The 25,613-nt window shown below is 44.4% G+C and overlaps 1 protein-coding gene across 5 annotated transcripts in view; it reads left to right on the plus strand.

Moving 5' to 3' along the window:
* Positions 1-25,613, plus strand: part of LOC107159025 (immunoglobulin lambda-1 light chain-like) — a 738,922-nt gene that overhangs the window by 56,851 nt on the left and 656,458 nt on the right. For 2 of the 5 annotated variants that reach the window (XM_048785830.1, XM_048785832.1), the window contains exons 1-2: positions 1,344-1,404; positions 1,554-1,847. The exons of 1 other annotated variant lie outside the window; for it this stretch is intronic. In XM_048785830.1, the coding sequence (XP_048641787.1) occupies positions 1,359-1,404; positions 1,554-1,847 (340 nt within the window). In that variant the 5' untranslated portion in view covers positions 1,344-1,358. Of the gene's footprint in view, positions 1-1,343; positions 1,405-1,553; positions 1,848-13,516; positions 13,578-13,955; positions 14,248-25,613 lie in introns of those variants that run through there. 2 more of the 5 variants (XM_048785833.1, XM_048785831.1) reach the window with 2 other exon arrangements.

Raw genomic sequence — 25,613 nt, forward strand, 5'->3', positions numbered from 1 at the left:
AAAAAAAAAAAAAAAGAATTCCTGTAACGATTTGGAAAAAAAAAAAAAGAGTCCAGGAACAATGAGGACCTTACTGGGAAATGCCCTGTAGGATCCTGGTCATACCTGCCAGCATGGGCAGCCCTTGCTGGGAAAAACTCCCTGGAGGGACCAAGCTGAGGTCCAGGTGCTCTAGCAAGGAGCACAGCATGAGAAGATGAGTTTACCACATGTGTCATTTTCTCAGCATGAATGCATAGACCTCCTCCTAATCTCAGGGCACCATTTATCACTGTCCAGAAATCATCCCAGGGATACTGCTCCATCCTAGACACTTTGAAAGATTTTTGTACACTCCCCCTTAGCCTTTACTCCCACCTTCAGGCATATCTTGCCCAGGCTATATTTCCTATGCTCAGGTGCAGTCTTGGATGAGAGAAGAGGGCATTTGGTCCCTTGTCCCTGGATGGAGTATGCACAGGCAGACTCTCAGAGTAACACTGCCCACCATATGCCTCACATCACATTCCCAAACCTTAAATTAACCTTGGTCCAATGACAGGAACCTCTCATTTGAGGGATCCTTGACAACCCACATTCCAAAGCTCAGCCTTGTGCAAAACTGTGACACTGATGAACTTCACAGAGAACACGGGGCCTAAAGCTGCTTTCTCCATTAATTTTGGATTCTGACACTTTTAAACCTATTACATAAAACATAAATGATAAAAAATAGCATAAACTTGTCTATTGCTTGTATATTGTGGAATGAAGGATGTTAAACCGTGTTTTTGAGGCCAGAAAATGTAGGAAACACATGAAATAAAGTGTTTGATTATGTGAACAAGGTATAATGTGAGACATAATTAAAGCATCCTAACAACCAAAAAACATTAAACAAAATACCAAAGATGAAAAAAAAGCTCATCTGGGAAACAATGAGAATGAGGAAGATGAGGGTCCATTGTCCACCACAGCTGGACCCAGATCAACAGATCAGCCTATGGCCAGGCTCCTGAAAAGTTAACAGCCCTGCTGAAATGGAGATAGAGAAGATACAGCCCAGAGGAATTGGAACAGTGGTCAAGTGTTAAATTCCTGGAAAATGAAATTAATCAGAGGTCATGAAATCAAGGTTGATTTTCTGCCCAAAGCAGCTTGGAGAAAGTTGAATCCTCAACCTCTACATTCTCAGTCTCTTCTTCTGTACCCACAGCTGGTTTGCATGACTTCCCATAACTGGTGGTCACATAGGATGCATAATTTGCATGATCACCAAACATGTATTTACCCAAACATCTTGAAAGGAATAAGAGAGGACCTGGAGAACCCAGCTGTGCTGTGGATATCAGGACAAAGAGTTTTGGTGTGTCTCCACCATGAACTGCACACCTCTACTCTTCCCACTTCTCTTGCTCTACACAGGTGATCTCTTCTGCCCTGTCCCAGATTCTACCTGTAGGGGTACCACAGGATCATGAGCTGGATCTTCCCCAAATGTGAAGTTTATATGGGACATAGATTTATTTGGTCCCCTGGGTATGGGTCCTTCATCTCTATCTCTTCTCTTGCAGGCTTTGTGGTCTCCTATGAGCTGACTCAGCCATCCTCAGTCTCAGTAGCCCCAGGACAGACAGCAACAATCACCTGTTCTGGAGATGAACTGCCAAATAACTATGCAAACTGGTTCCATCAGCAGTACCCAGGACAGAGCCCTGTGCTGGTAATATACAAAGATAGTGAGAGACCTTCAGGGATCCCAGAGAGATTCTCTGGGTCCAGCTCAGGGGCAACAGCCACTCTGACCATCAGCAGAACTCAGACTGAAGATGAGGCTGTCTATTATTGTTTATCATCATATGATGATAGTGATAGTGGTAATGCACTTCCCACAGTGACACAGGCAGATGGGAAGTGAGACACAAACCTCTACCCTGTCAGTGTCATACTTCTCTCCAGATTCAAGAGGACTACAAATAGAGCCTTGGGCAGAACTGGTTCAGCTCATCCAGAGATGAGGCCCCAAGTTGCTTTTTCTTCCCAGCCCTACAGCCAGACTCAACACAGTGTAGATGAGGGATGATTTTATGGCCATTAAGACGGATTGTCATGGTGTTTTCTGAAACAGGCAGTGAGAAAGAAAAGCAAAAATGAATGAAAATATAGATAGGAAGAGACATTCCTCCATGTCATGGTCTCTGAATTTCTATATTATGGTTTCTGGACCTCTCCAGGGCCCCAGTATTCCATATTTCTAGTCCCCTGAGTTGCTCATCACTTCTCAGCCCCTGAAACCCCAGATTCCCATGGTAACCTTCATGTTGAACACAGAAGACCAGTATAGAGTATAGAGAGGGATTGGCCTTGATCTCCTCTTCAGAGCTCACCTACCCATGCACAGAACCTTGGATTTTTCACAGCTCACAGAGATGCTCTCACTGCAATTTGTGTTGATTGGTTGCAGAAAACTGCTTCTCCAGGTTCATATCTTTTTCATACAGGTTTAGTTTAATGGCTGCTTGAGGCCATGACCTCAGAGCTTTGCCCCATTTTAGGGTGCTCTGCAGGTCATCCAGTTCAGGACAATCTGTTGGGCTACTGAGTGGTCAGCTGTCACCTCATGGGGTCACTGTCTCTTTCAACACAGTATTGCCCCCCTATCTTATTTCAAGACAGCCTGAGCATCATTCTTCACCTCAGAGTCTGATCAATGATGTACAGGTATTCCCAATGTGGATGTCCATGGACTATAATGGTTTGGATAGGTGGTCTTCCAAAGAAGTTCATATATGACAAAATGCAAGAATATTTAAGGCAAAATGATTAGGTTATAAGGTGTAAACTAATCAATGGCTTAACCCATTGATATGGGTGGTAATGGTAGGCAGGTAGGCCGTGACTGGATTAGTTAGTTCATCAATGGGGGGCATGTCATTGTGCTTTATATTTTGATATTCTGCCTCACCTTGGCCCCAAATCAATGGAGCTGGCTATCTACAAACTGTGACCTCTGAAAGCATGCATCAGAATTTCCTCCTGTAGTTCTTGTTGGGTCTTTTGGTCACAGCAACAAAATAGCTGACTAAAACAGGAGCCATGGAAACCATTCTGTACTCAAAAAGCAGCTGTCTCATGCTAAATTCCCACTGTAAATGTTCTAATGCCCCATCTATTAACAATTTTTTCTTGCATTTTTGTAAAATGACATCTTAAGTATTCTGGATTATGAAAGATTTGAAGCATCAGACCCATACTGGAGATGAATCCAGGGATACGTGGATGACCCTCATGTCAACATAGTGACCCAACAGATACCCAGCTACAGGTAAGGGTTACAGAATTAAAGTCCTTCACTTCTAACCTCCATACCTTGTCCAACACCTGAACCTTCACCAAACACCTTCCCTTCCTGGTAGTAGGGCCCTAGAGTTTATTCCTGAAGTCCCTGGTCCCTTATCAGCCATGCCTTAATAGGGGTGTGGTGACTTTTGGTCTTCATCAAGAACCATTGGTGAACTAGAGGGCTGCTGGCATTTGATGCATATTCCTTATGCTCTGGCTTAATATCTCCACCAAAAGTGAGGTTGAAATTCAGTCTTCATTGTGAGGTAGTTATAGGGTAGAAATGTAATCTTACTATGTATTTAGAGGTGGGACCTTTGAAAGACAATCAGGTTAAATGAAGGAATAAAAGCAGTGTCTTAATTGGACTGTAGCTTTAGAAGAGGAAGAGAAACTTGAGCAAGGACTTCCGTCTTGCCACGTGTTTCCCTCAGCCACCTCAGAACTCTGCAGAGTCTCTGTCAGCAAAAGACCCTCACCAGAGACCAAATATAGCCTGGTGCCATGTTATTGGACTTATAGAACATTGAGCTAAATAAACCTTTTCCCCTCATAAGTTAGCAGTCTTTAATCAACTATAGCAACAGAAAAAAGACTAAGAAAAAAAATTGGAAGTGGGCAATATGAACTTTGTTAATAACCAATACAGGAAAATTGAGTTACAGAGATTGTAGAACTTTAGAGGAAAAGGTAATAAAAAGCTCAAAATACTGAAATTCAAATGTTATAGGTAATTTTGGTGAACAGCCAGAAGACAAAAAGATTAGGAAAAGTTTATAACTTCTTAGAGATTGGCTTTGTGGTCATGAGCAGAATGCTGATAAGTTTGTGGACAGAGTAGGACATTTTTCTAATGAGGGCTTAGATGGAAAGGAGCAACAGCATTAGAAAATCTGGAGCCAAGACCAACCTTATTATGAAGGAGCAAAGAATCATGCTGAACTGTATCTATGTCTAAGGGCTTGATGGAAAGCCAATATAAGAGTGAAAAATGAGTTGTGGAAGAAATATCTCTACAGAAAAATCATTGAGTTTGGTGCCTAGGCACTTTTAACCAATTACAATAATATAAGAGAGTAAAGAAATTATTTGAAGATAGAATTTATTAATGAAAAAACACAATTTATCAAATTTATAAAAGTCTCAGCCAGGTCCTGAGGAACAAACATGCATGTTTAATAGAAAATTCCAAGCGTGTTGCAAAGGGACCACTAGATAAGCACATTATCAGAGAATAAAGGCAGACAAATGCCAATTAAGAGAATGGGGAGGAAGGCCTTCCAAACTGTGCTCAGAGGGCTAGGAGGGCAGAATGAATCTGGGAAATTAGCTTAATATGCTGCCAATGGGCTTTAGTCCAAGACTGTCTTGGCACTCTGCTCTCTGCACAGAAGTACACTGCTTAGCTGCCACAGCAGGGCTTCAAATCAGTCCCCATTCTTGGCTCATGCTGCCAATCCAGAGAGCAGAGATAAGCCTTGGCAGTGTCTACATCCATGTGTTACTAATAATGCAAGCAAGCATGATTCCCTTAGATCTTCAAGGTAGCAGTACTGTATGCCACTCCCCATCCAAAGATATGTTATTTTTAGTTTCCTTATTTGAGTGGTAGAAATAGGGGAAGACTCATAATCTAGCATAAACATAACAGTCCTGGTATGATATGGCTTAGTGTTTCTGAGTCATGTAGTTCATGTTGCAAACACCAGATCTGCCCTGGCACTGAGACAGCATCCTTGAGAACTTGAAAGAAGCAGACATGGCATTTCTAATTCTAAACACAGGCAGCAGCTATATTTTGGTCTCCCTGACATTTAAAGTGTTCTCTGTTGTGCTGGGAATGTTTATTGGGGAAACCTGTTGCAATGCATTCTCCCTGAGAAAATTGCTTTACTCTAGAATTGGGGATGGAAATGGGTATTAGAGTAGTTGCCCTTGAACTTTATTAATTCTTGGTTTAAAATCAATAGGAAACAAGTTGGCCACCTGTCTGCTACATCAAAACATGCTAAACCATCCCCAATTTTTTCTTCAGATCAGACCTCAAGACAGTCCCTTGGAATTGTTCTTTATAAATGTACCTACTTTACTTCTGATGGTTATGCATATTCACATCACCAGTTATTTTATAGTATTTTATCACTATTTCTATCAATAGCCCATTTCTAAAGCATCTGATGCCATCTACACTGGGCATAGACCCCCTCAGTTGTGCAGGTGTCCTTGCACCTGCATGTGCTTCTCATTTGCTGAAATGAATGACCTCCAAGCCCTACTGAGGACAGATTCATCTTTGAGAATACAGTCTGCATTGTAAATGTTGCCCAGACTATGAAACCACCTTGTAAAAGTGTATCTCCTGGGCTGAGGGGGGGTCTTCAGGACCAGATCTCTCCTCTCTGTGTCCCTGAGGATGAGTCTTGTTCTAAAAAACACAGAGCTCCTCTGAAACAGATCTGAATTCTAGCTGATTTGTATAATAGACATGGATCCCCCGTAAACATGAGGTAATCTCAGGAGGAAGCCAAGACAATCTGAGCCTCAGGAAAAAAAAAAAAAACACATCAGGGAAGCCTGCACAATGGCCCAGAACCCTTTTCACTGCACAAGTTTTGTCACACAGATGCTGCTCTATCACTGTTTCTGAGCTCTGTGGGCCCTGCCTCTGTTGGGCAGAATGATCAGTATCCTGATGCTGAGAGGGGGCTAAATGGCTGAAGTCCCCACATTGTGCTGACTGGCCTGTGTGAGCCTAAGAAGCTATAAATGCCAGTAAGATGGACAGGCTTCCTCATGACTTCAGAGGCTCCATTCTTCTATCAGGCTCATGGGCCACTGGGACTGAGAATGAAATGGACGAGTGAGGACCCAAAGAGTCCCTCAAGACAGAACAGACCAGGCAGACAGGGGAACTACTGGAAGCTCCCGTTATTGTTATTATTGTTATCATTTATTTTTTTCTCCTGGCAGAGCTTCATAGCCTCATAAGAGCTGACTCAGCTACCCACAGTGTCAGTGACCTGGGTTAGATTCTCAGCACCACATATAATTTTTTTTAAAAATGTCTTTCTACAACTGGAAAATAAAATATTTTTTAAAAGTGACATTTCCCCTGTTTGGTAGTGTATACACTGCTAAATGTACATCCTACCACATTTCCAACCAAGACAGTTTTAAGGCTAAAGTTGTGGCTCAGTGGTAGAGCACTTGCTTAGCATGTCACTTTTATTCACAGACAAGTCCTTTAAAGAGATCAGAATCCCGAAAAGGTGTATGACCATGAGATTTGCAAAATTGCAATGAGATTTGTCACCTATAAGAAAGTGTTTTCTGAAACCCCTAATAATATTACATCCATGATAGATTCTTCATACAGCCTGCAACGAATGGTTTTTTGAAAGTTTATCCTCAGGTTATTCTGATTACATAGATTATGCCATTACAAATATTTTTTAAAGAAAAATGAAAGCTTATCCATACACCTTCCAGACTTGCATATGAACTGATGAACTTATGACTAATTTGTCGAAATGCTTTACCACACAGGCAAAAACAAACCACATATCATTTACTGCACAAACTACCACTGACAGTTAGATTTACCCTTCGTGCTAATAGACCCCAAGCTGTCAATAGACGATATTATGTATAAAAACCCATAGGGCCTAAAAGATAATTCAAGGAAATGTCTGGGTTAAATATACATGAAATGACAGCTGTAATTCCTTCTAATCTGCATATTTGGTCTTTGGAAATGGTAGAGGGAGATGGACACCTACCCATAGTCTGTCCAGGTCCATGTGAGGGGTAGCAATTTTCCCTACAGGCAACTGAATTAACTTCAGGAAGAAGCCCTGTGCTTCAGGATCCAAATATTTTGGCTAAGGATTTTTCCACAACTTTGCCCAGCCTGGGGTGATCCTTGTAATCCTGGGGTGGGGGTAGGAGTTGGTGTGGGTGGGTAAATATTGGGAATCTAGAAGCTTCTGTTCTTCTCACTTCCTCTCAGAGTCACCTAGGGATTATCACTTCCTTTCTCAGCCTCATTTATTTTCTTTCCTATGAAGAACACTCCCCATATTCTGTATTCCCAGATCAGGGAATCTGTGGCTTATCAAGGAAAACATTGCTGTCACTCACCAGACACTAGAAGACACTCAATACCTGTACCATGACAGGAAGCACAGGCTCTAACCTAAGTTCCCACCCAGCTGCATAGTGGGTACAAGGTAGAAGAGAGGAACCAGCTGTCGGGAGTTTTAGCCCCTGTCTCCTTCTGATCAGCAGGAGAAGCAGGGAAAGCAGGCCCCGGCCAGGATGAGCCAAGAAAGGTAAATGTTGACTGGCGGCCCGCACCCAGCTCTCCCTCACCAGAGGACAATCAGACACGCCAGGGAGAGGAGTTGAAGCAGGATCTCATTTATTGAGGAAGTACACACAGCTTATACACTGCACAGAAGCCAATCAGGATAAGGTTAGAGGGGTGGAGCGAGTTCATGTGTACACCTATCCCATAGTCCATAAGGGAAGGCACGAGCTGTCCACAAGGGCAGAAGAGTCCTAAACCTATCCTGGAGGTGGTCCGCCTTTTCCGTCACCACCCACAGCACTGCCTCCTGGCTGATCACCAGGAGCCATCCCAGTCAAATGTGTGGCCCCAAGACCAGGAAGCGGGCAGCAAGTCATGTCCTACATCTCCCCTTTTCATTTTATTAGCAGATGTTTGCCTTACTCGAGAGTGTGCCTGTCTTAGGTTGTCCCCTTCTCTGGATCTTACCCATCATTGACTACCACTCTAGCTCTTTGGGCAATCCTACCTACAGAGCCTGCAGGCCCAATGGGAAGCCTCAAGGAAGGGAGATGGCTCTGCTCCTGGCTTACATCTGCACATCTCGGTAGGGGCCGTGACCAACCTCATAGGGTTCCCAGTCATTGTATTGCTGCCGGATCACCATCAGTTGAACAGCTCTGGCTCGATCCTTGAGAAATTGGAGGAGCCCAGTAGAAACAGCACTCCTCCTGTAGGAATAGACATAGTCCTCCTTCTCGGGCGGTAAGCAGGTTTGGAGGACTACCACAGCCAAGGACCTCTTGTTGAGATTGCAGGTAGTGCTGACAACATGATGCACTGAGGCCAGCAAGTCCAGTTCCCATCCCTGTGGCCATGACGAATGCCACGAGGAAGACAATGAGAAGTCCAGCCACAACCAGGCAAAGCGTCCAGAATGGTCTTTCATTCTTACAATTAAAGAATCATACCTCAGTGCAAAGAGCAACACAAAACCCCATATTCCATCAACAACAGGTCCAGCCATAGAACATTAAATGATACAAACAAATCTCCAACATGTTTTTCTTTTAAGCCTAAAATTACCATACAACTTTAGAACACCAGATTGATATAATGCTCTTTTAAAGCTTCTACTTTACACACTTGTATACCTGGAAGATATGAACACATTAATAGCATCACAATTACATTGATGTCTTTATATTAACTAAATTTAACTTTTAAAGAAATAACATAGCACAATTCTCTAGAATAACAGTTCTTGTTTAACCAGCTGTTTAATTTCTTTAAGATTACTTGTTCTAGAAACAAGAAACAAAACTTAATAAAACACAATATTATGGGTAAACTGATGTTTTAAGGAATCTTTGTCCTTTTAACATATGACTGATTGTAAAAACAAACTTACACAGACCTTCTTTATACATCTTTACTTTCATCTGTTCACCAATTTAAATTGAACCATTTAAATCACGTGAATAAAAGATAAAAGATATTTGGATCCATTTATTTTTTATTTTTTCATGAGTGCTCGTCATATATCTGCCAACCTTCATACCATGTGTATGACATATGGACACATGCACATACAGACATACAACACATAACACAAGTGTACACACATAACACAATAGTAAAGGCCTTGTAGCTTTTCACAGGTGAAATCTCCATTGAAATGTTTTAAAACTCCACAGTTTATCAAAAATAGAACTGATCAGAGAAACATTAACCTAGGTCTACAGGATCAAAATCATGAGCTCAAAAAATACAGAATCTAAGAAAAAGCAAGGGTCCTAGAAAAAAAATGATTGGCCAGTAATTAGTAAATACCACACAATTTACTTTTTGGTTTAGTCCAGTTTGAGTTCAGGTAAAAAGACACCTTTTACCCCCCGCCCCCCCTTTTTTTTTCTCTTGAGCCTCAGATCAGTCTCTACTGAGCTTGCAGGCTTCTTCCATTTGCATTTCAACTTAAGTCCTGGCTGAGGTCTGGAAGGAGCAGGGAAAACTGCTATTCTGAGCAGAAACTTCATGCCTAAGGCATTTTAACCATAAGTCATATTTTTCAGGTTTGGATATTGAAAACTATGATACAAGTTTTGGATACAATTAACAAAATTTCATACTTTTACATCTTATTTTACCAAAGAAAAAAATTTTCCTACACTAGAAAAACTTGCTCACACAAAACTGAAAATAGGATCTTACTTGATAATATAAAAGCTACCATCAGAAGAAATCCCTTCAGGATCATTAAGCCATTCCTTTGTTCTAAAGTTCCTAATGTAGTATTAAGTTACATTAAATCACCTGAAAAAAATTCCAAAAGAGAACCACACACTACCATCTATATTCAAAAATAAGCTTTAAAAATTTCCAAGACTGTTGCTATTCAATGTCATTTCAATAAGCCAGACCAACGTCCCAATCCAATACTTTCCTTTCCTAAATCCTACACACTGAGGGGAACAGATTACTATCCTTGCCCAAATTAATAATGCACTGGTACACCTAGTGAAATCTTCCTAGTCTACGGGTAATTCAAAAATTGATGAAAAAAAAACTGAATGATTGGGAGTTACTTGCCAACTTGGAAGTACAGTTCTTTAGTTTTCCATCCTAAGTATTCTAAGTTCTCTGGCATGAGTTATCTGAAATCATAAACTAAACAATTACCTAAACCCAACTTTTAACTGCAAGATTGTGCAATGTTTCAAAAACCCATTCAGATACCATATTGTTACAAACATCATCTTTTAGACACACATTCATCCAAGATCATTCCCAAGAAACAATCTACAATATCAACACATTACTGTATTCAATGTTCCCCCACCTTTTTTCTTTTTTAAGTAGACAGAGGTGAAGTAATCCTTACAGTGAAGGGAAGGAAGGAGGGAGTTCCCCTAAGCAAAAGGGCTTCAGCAGCTGCTGGGAGTCCCTCAGTCCCTCCTTTTACTTATAAAATTGGTTCCTCTGGTTTTTTCCCACCTCCGGCACTAGGCATGCTCCATATCTCCTAACTTTTCAGTAGTAGGTTTCCCCAAGAAAGTGGAGTGGGGCCCCTGGGGTGTCAAAATTTGTATCTGAAAGTTCAGTTCCTGTCCTCAAAGCCAATTAATTCCAATTTAATAATGAGGACAAAGTTTTGAAAAAAAAAAAAAAAGGGAGATACCAAAGTTCTTAGATCCCAGCAGGCATTTCCCTCTGTAGTGGTGCACTCAAGCCAACTTCAGGAAGAAAAGAAAATGTTGCTTCCCTAATCCCATTTTACAAAGGGGAGTAAAGTTTATCAAAGTTCTTTAAAACAGAGCTAAAGGGGGTGTAAAAGGTGAGAAGAGAAAAGCTGGAAGTTCTATTGACTTTTGGTCCCTTGCAGGGAAGCAGGAGAAGCATAAAATTTAGCTAAAGTTATCTCCACACATCTAAGGCAGATTGGAACTTGGGTAGTATACTGTTGGTGGGCTAGACCCTGGAGGATGGTTTTGGCCCAGGGAGAATTCAGCTTAACTGGCTTTTCCGGGTTTGCACAAGGTGGCAGAGAATTTCCGTGGGGGGGAGGGGCCACAATATGGCAGAGGCCGCTCCCATCCTGGCTATCTACCATGTGTTCTAGGAGGTGAGGGGCCAGGGGAATCTCCCTCTTCTTCACCAACTGTTCTGTGCGGTCCCAAGTGGCCCAATGCCCGAGGGCGGAGTGGGATGGGATGGGGGACACAGATGTCCTGGCGCCAGTGGGGCACAGGGAAGGCCTTGAACGGCAGGCTTGGCTCGCGGCTTGGCTCCCTCTCACAAACTTCTCCTTCCTCCTCCCCCTCAGAATGCTTAGTGTGAGATTGCCCCATCTTTCTAGGAATACCCTTATCTCGAAACTCGATTGGCTTGGCTTGCTGATACTTTCTTCATGTCCGGCTCTTGCAGCTTCAGCCATCACACCCATGTTTAAGAGGCAAATGATGCAAGAACCTATATATTTCACTCCTTTAAAAGTGCAGAATTGCCCTTACAAGGAATTCTGGTGAACTTAATGTTCCGTGTCATTATTGTGTGTTGTACTATATACTTATCACTGGATGCTTGATACATGGAAAAACTGTCTGGATTTTCAAGAAAGAGAGGGGAAAAAACCCAGGCTCTAGTGGGTGGGAGAGACTATTAGACTGCACACTAAATGTGTCCAAAGCACAGACCCAATGAGAAGTTGGAAACTCTTAGTGCAAAAGATGCATCACGTTACTGCTGAATTCCCAGGATGGAATTTGGTGTAGACCACAGTGGGTCTGAATAAACATTGGCGGTGAATGGTCTCCTGTCTATGTCTGTGGTTCTCACTACTCACTCATGTTGACTCTACAAACATGAGCTTCAGCACTGAAAGCTGACCCTAGGAAGACCCAGTTCCTGATTCCAATGTCACCCAGCACCAAGCTATGGAACCAATTCCATGATCACACACCACCCTAAAGAAATATGAAGAAATTGGGCTGGGGATGTGGCTCAAGCGGTAGCACACTTGCCTGGCATGCACGGGGTGCTGAGTTTGATCCTCAGCACCACATAAAAATAAAATAAAGATGTTGTGTCAACAGAAAACTAAAAATGATATATATTAAAAAAATTCTCTCTCTCTCTAAAAAAAAAGAAAGAAAGAAAGAAAGAAATATGAAGAGATAATTCAGAAGGGTCCTGACCCTCCTCTTCCTAATGCATCTGTTCATATTTTCCTGTTAAATCTGAGCTGCTCCTTCCTGTTCCTGATACTGTCACATCTGTAGAATGAAGATGAAATTCCTCCCCGGGCCAAACATCAAGGAATCCTCAACCTGAGAGGCTAGTTCTGAATCTGCGCCTTGACCAAGGATGCCCTAAACAGGAAGCACCCAATGTGGAGAGGCCACCAGGGGGCACTAGAGAACCACCTGACAAAGCCTCCCTAAGTATGTGCTGGGCCCACACCCCGAGATTCAGAGGAAAAAGTGTCATTTTGCTACACATCCTGTTTCAAACAAGTACAAATTTTTGATCTCCATTTCTCTCATATCTAGCTCTTCTTGAATTCCCATATTTGTTAGCAGAAAAAAAATCTTACTGCTTTCCTGACTCTTCGTTACCACACCCAGCTCATTGTAATGGAGCTAAACTCTGGACCTGTCACACATTTCCAAAATAGCAGATCTCATCCTGTCAGGGAGATTTCACATACTGGATTTTTCTATAGTATTGTCATTTACACTGACATACATATTCTTTGATGTCTATGTCTCCCAGATCTGATCATTGTAGAATGTCCCTGTTGGGACATGGCAGAGGTCCAGGATTCCTCAAGCCATCATTCATGCTGATGCTCTGTACCTGTCAGTATTGCACCATAGTTGTCAGACCTTCCCAAAACATGCTAGAGAAGTGAGGCAGAGCACTCAAAATCTGCATGAGGCATTCACACAAGGGATAGGGTGATATTGTACTTCATTGGACCTTTAAGATACCAGGTACACTCTAAGAGGAATTTGATTGACCTGCACAGCCTAGGAACTGTATCTGGGACAGGATCCCATAGCTGGCAAAACCTCCAATTTTCAACCATACAGTTGGTTCAGTTTACAAAGACAGACTCATCTCTATATAACCAGGCCAGCCCAGGTTCAAGGATGAAAAACAGCCTGGATGGAGACATGGTCCAGCAATTGGAGCCAGCAAGTAAAGGAGTCTTCTGTGAGATGAGGGTATTTCTTCAGGGCTGCCCCTCCCTTCTTTGCATCCCTGGGGTTAAGCCCTGCTCTAAACATCACACAACTTCCTCCAGTAGCAGCCTTGACATGGGATGATTTGCATAACAGGCTGCTGTCCCCAACAAGGGAATAAGAGGCCCCTGGGGGAACACAGCTCAGCCTGGAACTCAAGAAGCAGCCTCAGGACAGCATGACCTGGACAGTGCTTTTCCTCAGCCTCCTGGCTTATTGCACAGGTGCTGACCCAAGGCCCCAACATACACCCCAGCTCAAGGCTCCTGTGTAACTAACTTGGCCTTAATTCTGAGCTCAGCAGAGCTTTATCTGTGGTGGGAAGGATGCTCAGGAACCAGCTGAAAGATAAATTTGGGCTGAATTTGCCACACTGTGCTCTCTGGCTTGTGTGAGCCTGAGGAGGAAAGGTGTTGGGTTTGCTCATGGGTTCAAATCTTCATCCCTGAGTCAGGTTCATGGGCCCCTATGGCTGGTTTGGATGCCAGGGGATAGCCTGGTCCCACAGATTTTCTCAAGCTCTTCCAGGCCAGGGGGAAAGAATGAATCTCATGGGAAGTTTCTATAACCATTAGTCCCCCTCTCCTTTTATTTCCTTATAGGCTCTGTAGCCTCTTATATGCTCACTCAGCCATCCTCAGTATCGGTGACCCCAGGACAGACGACCAAAATCACCTGTGGAGGCAACAGCATTGGAAATAAATATGTGCACTGGTACCAGCAGAAGACAGCACAGACCCCTCTGCTCATCATCTACAGAGATAGCAACCAGCCCTCAGGGATTCCTGACCGATTCTCTGGCTCCAACTCTGGGAACACAGCCACCCTGACCATCAGTGAGGCCCAGGCTGGAGATGAGGCTGACTATTACTGTCAGGTAGAGGATAGCAATGCTGCTCACAGTGACACAGGCAGACAGGGAAGTGAGACAAAACCTGCCGCCAGCCTGGCACCCAAGGATCCTCCCTGTCTTGGTCACCTTGACAGCAGAAAGTGTGCCCCATAGATTGGAGGAAGACTAAACTCCCACCCCTGTCCCCATATTCATGAGAGTAGAGGGGAAATTCCCTGTACCTCCACAGGATCAGTTGATTCTATTGGAATATGAGCAAGTCATTCTTATTGACTTTAACTGCCAACTCCCAAAGACCCAGTGAGTCCTCAGTCATAGAAAATGGAGTCTTAGTATTAAGGAGAATTTCAGTGTGGCAGGGTCATATATATGGTTAAGAAGGGGAACAATAGGTCTTAAGACAAGGGATGGTTCTAGGGTTGAAGGATGTGTTTTGAGGAAGTTTAAGGCAGGTCTGCCAAAAAAGGTTTTGAGGAGTATTCATGTAACCAGCATTATTCTGGGTAGGGTTGGTACACACTAGGCATGGGGCTTCTTGCTGTGGGTATTGATTATTAAACTTCTATTTCATAAGCTCATTGCTTGCCCAGGTCAGAACCATTTCTTCAGTGAAACCAGTTGTTTATCTGGGAAATCAGCTTTCAGGAATGTCCCAAGCAAAGAATTACAGTGTACTGCTCCCTCATTCTCCTGAGCACAAGTGTCCTGGGGATAACAGTGAAACTGACACTGATGGCCTCAGTCCTCAGCCCCAACAAATATTTTCTGCAGATGACAGTGACCACTAGAGAGGGGAGCATGTGACATTCACAGAGAAAAACTGTTGGGAGTTGGACCGGCTCCAAAGACTAATCTCCCCATCCCCCAAAAAGAGCCGTCCAATGGTGAGTCCTGCTGACTCACATGATCCTTACCCACCAATTAGAACACATCCCATGCCAGCTGCTAAAACCATTAAATTGTTAAGCTGTTTCAACTGTCAGACCACACCCCGCTGTATAAATATGCAGAGCTGCCTCAATAAATGGGCATTTTCCCCAACAGCAATCCTTGATCTTTCTTTCATTGGTGCCAAAACCCGGGAAAGGGGAATTCCTCATTGCTGCTCCAGGGCCCCTTCTCTCAAGGCTTGCTGTCCTCATCCACTCTTTCAAGCGCTGCTCACAAACCGGCTCTTCAGTAGGTGAGTTCCCCTATCACGTATCCAATTTCAGATGGGCTATGCAGGAGCTTTGACCGAGATCATCCAGCAAACCTCTGACACCCAGTCTGGAGGAGAGAACGCACTGCACCATGACCTTCCCGATCAGGGTGAACTCTCTGGAACCCGGCTCATGAGCGAGAGGTCCTGAGGGTTGGAAGGACAGACACTCCTCCATATCTCTCTCTCTCTCTCTCTCTCTCTCTCTCTCTCTCTCTCTCTCTCTCACCACCCTTGTCCCTCTCCTGGCCTAAATAAACCGAAAAGCCTGGTGCCAAGTGGTCCGTGACTACTGTCTGTTCTGGGCCTGCTGGCTGGACCCTCGGTTGACGACTCAACTGTTCTCCCAGCCCCTACTCTCCTGAGTCATATTGGTTGAGCTCCCATTGTGGGGATGCCTGTGAGGAGGCTCATCCAATTCTGTTCTGGTCCGGACCTTTCCCACCTTCCCACTTCCTTCTTAGGGACCATTATGGGGGCTTCTTCTTCCCTCCCTGCAGACTCCCCCTTACAATGCCTCCTGACTAATCTGGATTGGGTATCCCTCACTCCTGATATAAATCCCAAGACTCTCATGAAATTTTGCACACAAGATTGGCCTTACTATAAATTGGACAATCAAAGTCAATGGCCACCAGGAGGATCCCTAGATCACGCAATTCTCAGAGATCTGTTTAACTTCTGCAAGAGCTCAAAAAAGTAGAAGGAGATCCCCTATGTTGAAACTTTTTCTCTTCTTCATTCTTACCCTGACCTACGCTCTTACCTTAATGACCCTACTGACCCTCCTTTCGATCCGGCAGATGAACCCCCTCCCTACCGACCTCCCCCGTTGGCTCCCCCTGCTCCACCTGCCACCTTTAGTCCCCCCCAAACTAGGTCCCGCTCTCTAGTCCCTCAAACCATGGTCCCTTTAACAGAGGTTTCTGGACCTGAGGGCATTATCCGGATACATGTCCCATTTTCTATGAATGACCTCATGCAACTAGAGCAAAGGTTGGGTTCATTCACTACAGATCCCACCACTTACATTAGAGAGTTTCAATGGGTCTTCCAGGCTTATAGACTCACTCACCATGATATATATATATATCATGATATATATATATATGTTATTGGCTAACACTCTCCTTCTTGAGGAACGTACCAGAGTCTGGGAACTTGCCAGAGCCTATGTGGATGAAACTCACTGAGTTAATCCCAATAACCCTCCGGGGCCACTTGCTGCCCCAGATCAAACTCCTGACTAGGATTATAATACACAAGCTGTCATACAGAGTAGGGACTGATTATCTGCATGTATTATTGCTGGGCTCAAAAAAGCAGCATGTAGGGCTGTCAATTTCCAAAACTTACAAGAGATTATTAAAAAGTGAGAGGAGACCCATCAGAATTTCTGGATCAGCTTACAAAAGCCCTTCAGCAGTATACTAACCTAGATCCTGAAACCCCAGATGGCCGTCTTGCGCTTATGACATATTTCCTCTTGCAGAGCTACCCCGACATCTGGGCCAAACTATAAAAGCTCGAACAAGGCCCTGCCACCCACCAGACTGAGATCTTGGCAGTAGCCTTTAAGGTTTTTCACAACTGGGAGGAGGAAATCAAGCACTGCAAGCACAGGGCTGATCACAATAAATTTCAAATGCTCACCCAGGTGCTGCAGGGTGCTTCCTTGGGTCGCTGCCCATCACTGAAAACTCCTACCCCCCGGGTGCCTGCTTCAAGCATGGCAAGGTCAGACATTGGGCCAAGGCACGCCCCGCACCACGCACTCTGTGTAACCTATGCCCTAAATGTCAACAACAAGGTCATTGGGGTTCTGACTGTCCTAGATTCTGTAGAAAGCCTATAGCCAGGGAACCCTCTGACCTTCTGGGCATAGCAATTGAAGATTGATGGAGCCTTGGGTCCTTGTCCAAGACCATAAGGATTAATAAGCAAGAACCCAGGGTGTGGATTCAGGTGGATGGGCACAAGGTTGATTTTCTCCTTGACACAAGGGCTACCTTCTCAGTCCTGACAGAATTCTGGGGACAAACACTGCCATCCACATCTTCTATTGTCAGGGTAGGAGGAAGGATCATCTGTCCAAAAAAGACTCCCCTATTATTCTGTTCCATAGACAACTTCCCATTCTCTCAGACATTCCTAGTTATGCCCCAAAGTCCAGTTCCTTTGCTCGGCCAAGATATTCTTTCTAAATTTAATACAACAATTAACATTTGGGCTCCTGGCATCAGTCAGGCCCCAGAATCGGCCTGTTCATCTTTTCTGGCCTTTTGGCAGAAGACTGGCCATTCTGCTCCACTTATGAGACTGACATTAAAAAGGACCCCTTCCCTACGAACCTGGTTGACCCAATTGTATGGGATACCCACACCCCCTCCACAGTGTTGCAGTAATTCACTCGCAGGTCAGCATGAAAAAGAAAGAAGAAGCAGAGGAAGCTAAGCAGCAGAAGAAAAAAAGTCCTTTATTGTATATAAGCAATAAAGAAGGTAGCCTTCCAACAGCAATAAATCAGGTCTTTCAGCTAGTTAAACATAGCATACAGAAGTTTTACTTTCTAATCAGAAGTGACCCACTTCTCATAGTTAATTTACTCTCAGCCCGGAGCATGCTGAGCTCTGCTCTTTGTTAAGAAGAGATAATAAATTTTTTCTCAGCGCCCTCCTAGCCCACTTGGCAGAACATCCCGTTTACGAGCAAGTTCTCCCAAGGACAGCAGACACCTCGTTTTCAAGCATGTTTGTTGTTAACTATCTATACCTTGACAGAATATCTTATTTGCAGGCAGACTCCATCAAGGACAGTAATAGTTACACAGTCACATCTGATTCTCTACACATGGTTTCCTGCTCACCAGTTAACATTCATCTCAAACATCCTAACACCTTCCCCAATCAGGCTCAATACCCCCTGTCCACAAAAGCTCTTCTGGGCCTACAACCTATTATTCAGGACCTTCTTAGCAAAGGTACCTCCGTCCTGCTCATTCCCCTTAAAATACTCCCATACTAGTGGTAGAAAAGCCCAATGGGTCCTATCACTTAGTTCAGGATTTACGACTCATCAACACCTCCATTAGGCTCATACATCCTTTGGTTCCCAACTCATACACCCTGCTATCTCAGATCCCCCACACTGCCACCCACTTCTTGGTCATAGATTTAAAGGATGCTTTCTTCTCCATTCCCCTTGCCCCCGAATCACAAGATCTTTTTGCCTTTAACTGGACAGATCCCACCACCAGACATTCTCAACAACTAACCTGGACTGTCCTTCCTCAGGGATTTCAAGATAGTCCACACCTCTTTGGACAAACCTTGGTCTCTGACCTCCAATCTTTTCACCCCCCAGTGCCCCAAATCCACCCTCTTGCAATATGTTGATGATCTTCTCCTCTGTAGCCCGTCCAAAGGGCACTCAATAGACGACACAGTTCTCTTACTTAATTTCTTGGCCTTAAAGGGATATCTGGCCTCTCCACAAAAGGCCCAAATAGCATGTAAATAGGTCACATATCTAGGGTTCTCTATCTCTCAAGGGAAAAAGACCATTACAGTAGACAGAAAACAGCTTATTGTGTCTACACATACACCAAAGACCAAAGATGACATACTCTCCTTCTTGGGTTTGGCTGGGTACTTTAGGGCCTGGATTCCTAATTTCTCCCTCCTCTTCAGGCTGCTATATAATTTGGCCCAGGGCCCCCAAGATGAACACCTACCCTCAGCGGTAGGGAAGCCCTTTACAATCCTTAAAAAGGCCCTCCTCCGAGCACATGCCCTGCATCTCCCCGACCTCTCCTGACACCCTTCACCCTCTTTATACATGAAAAACAGGGACAAAGTCTGGGCATTCAGGGTCAGGAATATGGCCCCACATTTGCACCAGTGGCCTACCTATCCAAACAGCTCAACACCACTGTCAGGGGCTGGCCCCCATGTCTCAGAGCCCTAGCAGCAGCCCATGACCTTCAGAAAGAAGCACAAAAGCTTAGCTTTGGCTCCCCACTAACCATCTCATCTCCTCACCATCTAAAGGATTTCCTCACTTACAAGGGGCTACAGTCACTTCTGCCTTCCAGGGTTCTATCTCTCCTTGTCTCATTCCTTGAAAATCCCTCTATCTCTTTTCAGTCCTGCTCTTCATTAAATCCTGCCTCCCTCTTCCCATCTTCTCCCTCACAAGATCCCATCCACAAATGCCTGGAGGTATTAGAGACAATTTTACCCTGCCCTACCACTATTTCTGAGGGACCCCTTCCCTCTTCATACCTCATCTGGTTCTCAGATGGTAGCTCCTTTATACATGAAGGGGTTAACGTGGTGGGGTATGCTGTCATTTCCCTCTCATCCATCAATGAGGCAAAACCTCTCCCACCCAATACCACCAACCAACAAGCTGAACTCATAGCTGCCACAAGGGCATGTGAGCTAGTGGAGGGAAAAACCCTCTCCCTGTATACAGATTCCAAATATGTCTTCCATATCCTGATCTCCCACGCAGCCATTTAGAAAGAAAGGGGGCTATTGACCACCAGAGGGATGGCAGTCATTAATTCCACACTTATTTCTGGACTAATACGAGCCTCCAGGCTGCCTTCCCAACTGGGAATAAACCATTGCAAGGCCCACCAAACTGACTCCTCCCTTAATACTATGGGGAATTCCAAGGCTGATCAAGCAGCTTGATCCCCCGCCCTACAAAGCTTTATATCCTCTCCACTACTCTTCCGTACCACTGGGGATCAGCCCAAAGATCCCCAGAAACTCTTCCAGTTTCTTCACTCTCTATTCCATTCTAGTCCACAGAGTCTTACTACTTTCCTTCACTCCTTTTTCACCCTTCCACCATGCGATAAGACCCTCCTACAACAGATCACTTCTGCTTGTCAGATCTGCCAGAAAACCAATACCAAAAAAACCTAAACCTTTCCCTTCTCATCAGGCCCATAGTCATACCCCAGCTTCAGACTGGCAGATTGATTTCACCAACATGCCCTGAGTAAAGAACATAAAATATATTTTTGTATTGGTAGATACTTTTTTGGGATGGGTTGAAGCCTTTCCCACTTCTAACAAATGGGCCTCTACAGTACTTGATCTATTGCTTACTCGCATAATCCCCCATTTTGGGATGCCCACTTCTATCCAATCAGATAATGGCCCAGAATTCACCTCAAAGATAACTCAGGGACTGGCTCATGTGCTATCATTCCCTTGGCATTTCCATTGCCCTTACCGCCCCCAGGCTTCCGGAAAGGTTGAAAGGACCAACCAGTCCCTTAAAGAGACCCTCACCAAGCTTACCATGGAATTAAGCCCTGACCGGGTAAAGGTTCCCCCCTTGGCTTTATTGCACATTAGGGCCTTGCCATAAAAACCTTCTAATCTCTCACCTTTCGAAGTCATGTATGGCCATCCCCTCGTTCCTCCTGGATTGCCTACAGAACTCCACCCATCTCTGAAACCCTATGCCCTGCACATTCTCTTCCATCTACACTCTGAACTCTGGTGCTATCAAGACTGGCTCCTTCCTAACTCCAGTCTCTCTCAAAACCCTACCTCCTTAACAACTGGTCAACTTGTTTACTATTGCCCACCAGGGGAAAAGCCCCCTCTAAAACCAAAATGGAAGGGCCCTGCTCAGGTGATTATGTGCACACCCTCATTGGCCAAACTCAAACTAACTAATAACCAACTTACCCCATGGATTCATATTTCCAGGCTTAAGCCCAGCACTCCTACACCTTCATCAGAAGAGCCAATGATCATCACCTGTCATTAAGTACTCTTGTCAATGCTCCCCCTCATTTCTGGCCCCTCTTGGGTCCTTTCTTTGCCCTATGTCGGAAGATTCAAGGCAAGTGACCCTAAGGGCCCCTTCCAGCCAGCCCCCCCCCCCACTTGCTTGAATCTGGCCAGTAGTGGGACTGTTGTATGTTGTCCTTCTGACAAACCACTTAGGTGTCCAGAGCATGGTGACCCCTGAATAAGTGTGATCATAAGAGAGCACTTTACCAGTTGCCTTCTGGGCCTAAGGAGGAACATGTGTGTTTTGTTTACCCTCCCAGTTTCATAAGAATTTTAAGTATCAGTATTTAAAGTTGAGGTGTTTCACATAAAACCTGGAGAAATCTGACTGCTTTCAAAGGGAAATATGGTAACTATGGGCCACCGTCCTCTCTTGGCCGCCTTCGAGAAAGGCAAAGAGAGAATGAAGCTGGTACACCCAGGTAGGAGAAAGTTTGAAGAGTAGCCTTAATAGAGAGGGGAGGGAGCTAGATTGGACTAGGAATGAAGAGTGGAATTGAGGGTGTTAGGTGCAGGACAGGTTGGTCTGCAGGTCGTGCCAAACAAAGTTAGCTGCAGGATGACCTGGCTTCTCAAACCCTCTGTCTGGTTCTTATCACCTGTTTGCTTCAAGCCCAAACACCCAAGCCCTAAATATCAAGGCTAAACACTTAACCCCCCTTGTGCCAACAAGGCAGCTTGCAGACCCAGAGACCCCGCTAGATTTGGGCTATAAAAACTCCCTGTGCCTGTTCCTTCCCCCTATCATAAAGTTCATTCAGACTCAGGTGAGTAAAATTTCTAATCAAGCTTTTAACCAGCTTCTCCTCAGGAATTACCAACTCCTGGCTACTGATGATACCTCCAGTAGAGACCTGTGCTGAATGGACTGACGTCATCATGGATATGTGGTGGCAAGGAAACTTCGTTGATACTGGTCTTCTCTTCCCTCTTGTGGGGGCTCCTTACTTCCCTCCTCTCTTTCTCCCACACTGCCCCATTTCAGCTGGAAGCAGCCAGAATGAGTCGATGCCCACTCTTATTTAGTAACAAGGGGGGAATGTTGGGAGTCTCCCCAGATCCAAAGACTAACCTCCCCATCCCCCGAGAAGAGCCATTCAATGGTGAGTCCTGCTGACTCACATGATCCTTACCCACCAATTAGAACACACCCCATGCCAGCTGCCAAAACCGTTAAATTGTTAAACTGTTTCAACTGTCAGACTACCCCCAGCTCTATAACTATTCAGAGCTACCTCAATAAATGGGCATTTTCTCTGCGGCAAGCCTTGATTGTTCTTTCTGTATCCACATATAGGGTAGAGAGGTGCTACGTCAACCATCCCAGTTCCACGAGACTCTCCACTAGGATAGGAATAAACATGTGGAGTCCCCCAGTGGTATCCTTAGAAGAGTTCCATTTGGACAGAATGTTCTTCCCAGGTCCATGACTTCCTGGGCTACTCTGAGGTCTAGCAAGGAGAAAAATCTGGCTATATCTGTTCTAGTTCCTTCCCAGCAGTGACTTCCCCACTCTTATCATGCCTGCCTTTCATCCATGATCCCTCTGTTCCCTGATCCAAAGCTTCCCCTCTCTAATCCCAGGGTCCTCCTTCTATTCCATGTCGGGATCTGAAGAGAGAAGACCAAGCAACATAGCCAGAAGCCTCTGTCCCCATCACCTTCAGGGAAGTGATTGGGGCACCAGAGTAAACACCTCTGAGGAGGTCAGCCTCCTCCACAACTAAGTAGGTGCCAGGGGACTAACCTGATTCCCCTGAATCAACTCAATAGCTCCAGAAACAGCCCCCCAAACCTCCAGGAAGTCCCAAATCCGTTTGAACTTCTGATGGAAAATGAGGTCATCTGGGATGCCTCCTTCAGTCCACATCTCACTCCACCCAAATCTCCTACAAGACTTAGGGTCCTTTATCATCCAGCGGGAATTGAACCCTGAATTCTCTTCATTACTCATATGAACTTCATAACTTAGTGTATCAAAGAAAATACAACACCCATTTCTTCATCAAAAACAGAGTTTATTCCTTCATTTTTATAATCCATATATGCCTGTACAAAAAGTCTAAATTTCACAATAGAGACACTAATTTAAAATGAAGGCAGCATTTAAAATGAAGAATCTGATATTTGAGGTTCCTTTGTTCAGTATTCCTCACAGACACTCTTTATCCTTTTTACTACCTCATCCTCAAAGGCCAGGCCCTCTGCAGGGCCAGTGTAGCCCTATAGTCCAGAGTGTACCTCAGTACCTTCCTGGTTTGGTGCTAGAGTCATGGGTTCCTTAAGGACAACTATGAAGCTGCAATGAGTAGGGCAGAGGCCTCTTTCTCCAAGGGGTGGGGGACACAGTGCTGCTGGAAAAGAGGACTGAAAAAGCCTCCTACTCCAACCCCTTCCCCCTGGCCCCCTCTAAATTGTTCTGGAACTATCTAGAACTGCATCAACTCCAGTATCACTCACAGACCCCTGATTTTCAACATTCTGTTTTGTGAATAAGATCCCTCCCCAGCTATGGCTTCAGGAGGCAGAGCTCTAAGGAATCTCTGGCATGGCCTGTAATCCTCTGCTGCTCCCACTACAGAGCTGACAAGCCAAGGCCCTGCCCCCAGAATCATCATCACAAGACCCAGAGCCTGGCCTCGAACCTAACCTAAACGCAGAGGATTTGGTGTGGGTGGGCCTCTAAGAGTTAAATTCTGTCTCCTGAAATAAAATGTTCTGGGTTCTTATGAAAATCAGATTCCTCCTATAGAGGTGTCCATGAGAACCATGTCATCCACCAATTCTGGAAAGATGGTAACAGGCAAGAATTTAGAAAGAATCATCAGGAGATGGATCAGCCCTGCACAGCAAAGCAGCCTGCTTACTTTCCATGTTTGCCAGCTCTAATTTGGGCACAGTCCTATGGACACCATCACCTGTAGGTTGAGTTGGGTTTCTGGTGATTGTCAGGCCATGGGGGAGTGGGCAATGAGCTGTGTAGGGCACAAGCTGTGCCTTTGAACCTGGTTTCATGCCCTCCCTCCTCCTTAGGAAACCTGGACAAATTATGTTACAAAGAGACCAACATTTACATTTAGGTTACCTGGGTCATTTCCTCAATTTGACAAAACTGTTCTCTGTTGTCCTGGCATTTGAGTCTCTCTGGGCCTCAACTACATCCACTGTGAAATGGGAAGACTTCTGTGGATCTTTATTTTTTTTTTCCAAATTACATGATACAATAACAAAAAGGGCCTCATTGATTAAAAAGTGGCTAAGCCTGGAATTCACTGAGTGAGAGCATATATACTCCTGTCTTCCTCTGGGGAAATGTGGAAAATGGATCGGCAAATAGCTGGTTTTCTGTGTGGTGATAGTAACACTTCCCCCACAGAGAATAGAAGAAAGTACAATGTTTGAAAGAAAGGGCACAGGGCTAGTGGGGAAATCCTCCACCATGCACTGCAAATATGGGTGATAGAGTAACAAAGGTGGTAATGAGGAGGAGGATGAAGATGATGATGGTGATGTAAACAGGTTTAGACTCTGGTGCCAGAGTATCAAGTGATCTGATGACATTGCAAATACTGCTATTGTAGCAGGGGAAAGCATCACTCTTGATTCCTATGTATAACGTGAAAGCACTAAATATCCCAAAAGGGTGTCACAAAAGTTTCTCTGGACCTGGACACTTTACAGGAGAGCTACAGTCTGTCTGAAATGTCTTGTTTATAACATTTAGCAAAGAGGCTGCAATACAATAAGGGTTCAGAATTGGTAATTCTGCATGAACTAGTGATGTAGTTCTGGTATCATTTGTCCTGTGGGAAGCAGTGCTCACTGTGAGACTTGGGCCTGGAATCTTTAGAAATGCTCCATTGCAAGGGCATCCACCCATGATATCCACAGAACCCTTTTTTTTTTTAACCAGGGATTGAACCCAGGTGCACTTAACCACTGAGTCATATCCCAACCCTTTTTAATATTTTATTTAGAGACAGAGTCTTACAAAGTTGCTTAGGGCCTTATTAATTTGCTAAGGCTGGCTTTGAACTTGCAATAGTCCTGCCCCAACCTTCAGAGCTGCTGGGATTACAAGCATGTGCCACTGTGCCCCATACTGTTTTGGCAACTCTTCTCTGTAATAAAATTGTGATGGCTCCTACATCGATTTTTCTTGCTCAGAATTTCTTTGGAAAACTATTATAATTATTATCCCAAATGAATTTCAGGACGGGTTTTTCAATACTTTAAGGAACATCAATAGTAGTCTGAAGGGGATGAATGCATTCAATCTGGATATTGCTGTTGGTAATATGACCATTTTGACAATATTAATTCTGCCTTTCCAAGAATATGGGAGAACTTTGTATCTTCTGAGGTCTTCTTCCACTTATTTTTC

Source organism: Marmota marmota, unplaced genomic scaffold (assembly GCF_001458135.2).
Source record: "Marmota marmota marmota unplaced genomic scaffold, marMar, whole genome shotgun sequence".
In the NCBI taxonomy this organism is placed as follows: Eukaryota; Metazoa; Chordata; class Mammalia; order Rodentia; family Sciuridae; genus Marmota; species Marmota marmota.